This window comes from Priapulus caudatus, unplaced genomic scaffold (genome assembly GCF_000485595.1).
Source record: "Priapulus caudatus unplaced genomic scaffold, Priapulus_caudatus-5.0.1 Scaffold1888, whole genome shotgun sequence".
NCBI classification, from domain to species: Eukaryota; Metazoa; Priapulida; class Priapulimorpha; order Priapulimorphida; family Priapulidae; genus Priapulus; species Priapulus caudatus.
Window position 1 is genome coordinate 13992 of NW_014578949.1, and position 4734 is coordinate 18725.

The window sequence follows — 4734 nt, forward strand, 5'->3', positions numbered from 1 at the left end:
GTGTGTTTGTGTGTTTGTTTGATCTCGATGTTCTCCGTGATTTTTCACTCAATCGCGCTAACTGAAGATATATTCACAATCGTGCACAGATGTATTGCAGATGGTTGTGTCTGAAAAAAAAATTTAAAAAAGTTTTAAAAAAATGTAAAAGTCAAAATTCAATCAGCACGTACGTGGGAATTATTTCGCGTGTCTTGCCCGCCGCCGTAGCGTAGTCGGTAGGAGCTCGGTTTCATAACCCGAGATTCCGGGTTCGAATCTCAGCTGGGGGAAAAAATTTCTTCTTTACTGTTTTACTCTTTAGTATCTACTTCTGGCACTTCAGCGTTAATTTCAAAAGGTACAAAATAAATGTTACTACATTCATTAAAAAAAAATTTTAAGTTAAAAATTGAAAAAAATTTCTATTTTTTTTTACTAATATTATTATTTACTACTATTATTATTTATTATTATTTTCATGTTCTTTATATTATTCTATATAATTATTGTGATTTTATTGTGATGTAGGCAGTTCGGACTGGAGCGATTGTGGATCGGGCATGGGGGGATCTGCGTACGACCTGCCGCTGGATCAAATCGGATCCCATGAGAATGGGACATAGGATGGGATGGGGCATGGGATAGGATGGGATGGGATTGCGCAATGGGATGGCATGGTGGCATGGGGTGGCATGAGGATGAGGATGAGATGGCATGGGATGCATGACATGGCATGCATGCAATGACTGCGATGGCATGGATGGATTGGCCGGGATTGCTGGCTCGGAGGATGAACGGAATGCATGGGATGCATACCATAGATTAGATAGATAAATAGATAGATAGATAAGATAGATAGATAGATAGCATAGAATAGCTAGATAGATTGTGTGTGGCGATATTTTCCTAATTTCCAAAAAACCAAGTGGTCACCAACTGAGCATTTTTTCCCTAAAACTCACTTATGAGGAATTTGAATCGCAAACAGCGTTTGTTTCGTGTGCCCAAAAATGCTCTCCTGTCTTGTTTCTGTTTGTCCTGTTTTAAGCTTGTGCATGAAATATTTAACTTCAATGGCCGTGTGTACTTACACGAAGTTTACATTTTAATTTCGCACGAAAAGATGTCGTCGCTCGTTGTACGGGGTATTAGTTCTGTTGTACATATCCTAAGTTGTTCAGACCAAATTTAGTTCGTAACTCGCATAACTAGAGAACTGCCGGCAGCCCTAGAGCCAAGACCAAACCTAAAGATCATTGTTCAGCATCCCAGACGTCTGGAAAGAGGCAGCGGTGGTTCCATAGAAAAAAAAACCGGTGTTAAATTAAGAATGTTAGAAGTAAGTTTTATGCGAGTCAAATAAGATTGCTGTGCGTACAGATTAACATACGCGTCGTTAGGGTGATTGTTTCGATGAGTATAAAAGAATGAATCCTTAACGCGCATGAAATGTGTAATCTACATCGCTAGAACATCCGTCTCCTACACCGTGATTCCGGGTTCGAGTCCCAGCTGGGGAACTTATTTTTCCCTTTTTTGCTTTTTTCCCTTTACTTCCCTTTTTAGTATGTATTATTTTTTATTTTTTACTTTTTACTTTTTATATTTTATATTGAATGTCTTTTATCTTTTGATTTCTTAATATTTTTTACTGTTTGGGATGGGATGGGATGGCATGGGATGGCATGCGATGGGATGGGATGGCATGCGATGGCATGGGATGGGATGGGATGGCATGGGATGGAATGGGATGGAATGCGGTGCGATGGGATGCGGTGCGATGGGATGGCATGGCATGACATGTTATGGGATGGCATGAGATGGGATGAGATATGGGATGGGATGGGATGGGATGGGATGGGATGCGGTGCGATGGGATAGGATGGCATGGCATGGCATAGATGCATGGATGCATGGATGGATGCATGGATAGATAGATAGTTCGATTTTTTTGGATATTTTCCTTTCAACCAAGCGGTCACCAACTGAGTAACGCCACTGATTTTCCCGGGCAACGCCGGATATCCCGCTAGCACTGTAATGTAATTTGAGCAAGAAGTGTGTCACTGCTTATAGTTATCCGGAATATTCGTTTATAGTTGTCACGGAGTTCTATACATGTGTGTTCTGGAGTATAAAAGAGCATGATTGTGAGTACAAGTGTGTGACTACAAGTCCCTGTTAGTGTAGAATAAAGGTAGATGTAAAATATTTACAGGACCGCCAAAGACGCGGGTGCCGCTCGTGAACTAGCTTTTCCAGCGTTCTGCCGTGTATAGACAAAGATGCGCTCTGAAGTAAGAAACGAAACCATGTGCAGTGGCTGTGTACGGCCACCTAATTTCGGTGTTACTCACCAAACAGGGCGCCATACACGAACGACGAGACGATGACGAAGACACAAACGACGGGCCAGCGTTGCGTGAGCAACCTCGTGCGACACGTCGGCATATCGTGCATGCGTGCGTGCGTGCGTGTGTGCGTGCGTGCGTCCAGAGAATCGTGATGTGTAGCGGGAGAAGAACTCTCAATATGCAATGCCAGCGCCCCCTAGCTTTCACGCTCACTGGTGGGACGGTACCCAGTTCTGAGAAGTTACGTGAGCATCTATGATCAATTGATCTTTCAGTGGCCTTCCAGGCCGCATGTCGTGATATGCTTATTGTTGAGAAGAGAGCGAGGTTCAATATATTATGTACTTGCGACCTTCACTTCGCACGTGAATCTTTTATGTAACGATTCCGGGCTCGATAGACGCATTATATATGGAGAGGCTGTTGGCATGTACTACTTTTCACTGGCCTGACGACACGGGGGTGATGATTGATGAATTGGATAACATTTTATATAGCTGCATAATGCAGATCGTGATTTATCAAAATAAACTCATGAATCGATCAAAAAAGGGGGAAAAACTATACATATATATAGATAATCGAGTGATTGTTTTTTTATTTTTATACAAGTATGCTTTACACTGTCCCACACAATAATTACGTTTTACAAACAAACACCACGGTGTATAATCAGCAACTGTGTCATTATCAAGGCCATCATTAAATACACACATCTCTAATTTCTACATCTACGTATCATCGCGACATCGCATCACATGCAATGTCTATGCTACCATGAACATATTATTGAACATATGTATACTGGAGCGTACAGCTATCTTCGCGCAACTACTAACGCGCTCAGAACGTGTCCATATCCATGTTTTCTCAAAATGAAAATTATTTCGGATTCCGTTGTTCTCCCGTTGTATTCATATGGGGTGGTGGCCGGCTTAGTAACAGATGCATCGCCGCTGCTGCCGTTGCTGTGGCTGCTGTTGCTGCTGCGCATGCGCGTAGCCACCACCGACGCTGGCGCCGCTCCCGAGTCCGGTAAAGTGACCGCCATTGCCGAATCCAGCGAAGGCGGCACCGCTGCTTAGACCACCGCTGCTTAGACCACCGCTGCTTAGACCACTGCTGCTTAGACCACCGCTGCTTAGACCACCGCTGCGTAGACCCCCGCTGCTTAGACCCCCACTGGAGAAACCACCGCTGCTTAGACCACCGCTGCTTAGACCCCCGCTGGAGAAACCACCGCTGCTTAGACCACCGCTGCTTAGACCCCCGCTGGAGAAACCACCGACGCTGCCGATACCACGACTGGTGGCGCCCTCTCCAGTGTAGACGTCAGAGTTGTCACTGAGTCCCCAGATTTGCTCGTTAAGGTCGTAGTTGTAGAGGGTCTTGGGTTGCTCGTAGTTGTAACCGGACCTGTAAAGCAACGATAGCAGACGAGTTAAAACAAACGAACGTGTGTGTGTACGTGCGTGCGTGCGTGCGTGCGCGTGTGTGCGCGTGTGTCGTTTGTGCGCGCGCCCTTGTACGTGTGTCGTGTGTGCGCGCGTCCTTGTACGTGTGCGTGCGTGCGTACGTACGTATGTGTGCGTGTTGTGTGTGTACCTGTAATTGCACGTCGTTACCTGTAATTATATATTCCGTTACCTGTTGCTTTACCTGTAATTGCATTTACCTGTAGCTGTAATACGTCATCTGTTTTTTATTTACCTCTAGTTGTATACGTCACCGGTAATTGTATTTACCTGTAGTTGTAATGCGTCGCCAGCAATTGTATTTACCTGTAGTTGTAGTCGTACTCGCGGCTCTTCGCTGCCGTCTGGTCTGCCGTTGCCTGGTCCTGGTTGTAGGCTGTTCCGATCGCCGTTCCCGACCTGTCATAGCTGAGCGACGCCTTGCGCTCTCCCAACCCGCGCAGGCCGCCGCTGCTCACGGGACCGTACACCTGTGTCGTGAAGTAACCCGGCGCCTGCGTCGATCCGTAGCCGTCGGCGCGGACGGTGGCGACGATGAGGACGGCAAATGTGAGCAGTGTCAGTTTCATGTTGTTTGTCTGCGGAAGGAAGACAGCGGCGGGGCACGGTGGTGTTAGTGCTTAGTAATAGTGGTGTTGGTGGCTGGTCCTCAGCTCCGCTATCGGCGTGCTGCTGGACTCTTTAAAAGGAAGAAGGATCTATCTATTTATCTATCAATCTATCTATCTATCTATCTATCTATCTATCTATCTATCTATCTATCTATCTATCTATCTATCTATCTATCTATCTATCTATCTATCTAGCTATCTCTCGATCTATCTATCTCTCTATCTATCTATCTATCTATCTATCTATCTATCTATCTATCTATCTATCTATCTATCTATCTATCTATCTATCTATCTATCCATCCATCCATC

General features: G+C 45.1%; 1 protein-coding gene across 1 annotated transcript; it reads right to left on the reverse strand.

The window, feature by feature from the left end:
* Positions 1-2906: 2906 nt before the first annotated feature.
* Positions 2907-4413, reverse strand: LOC106817835 (glycine-rich RNA-binding protein GRP2A-like). Its single transcript, XM_014822539.1, has 2 exons — positions 4118-4413; positions 2907-3752 (listed from the first exon to the last, which is right to left on the reverse strand). The coding sequence occupies exons 1-2, from the start codon at positions 4378-4380 to the stop codon at positions 3272-3274; spliced, it is 744 nt and encodes a 247-aa protein (XP_014678025.1). The 5' UTR covers positions 4381-4413; the 3' UTR covers positions 2907-3271.
* Between the last annotated feature and the right edge of the window lie 321 nt (positions 4414-4734).

Coding starts and splice junctions, on each gene's coding strand:
- LOC106817835 (XM_014822539.1), bottom strand. CDS start 4,380: ATGAAACTGACACTGCTCACATTTGCCGTCCTCATCGTCGCCACCGTC. Junction 3,753..4,117: donor GAGTACGACTACAACTACAG/GTAAATACAATT, acceptor GTTGCTTTACAG/GTCCGGTTACAACTACGAGC.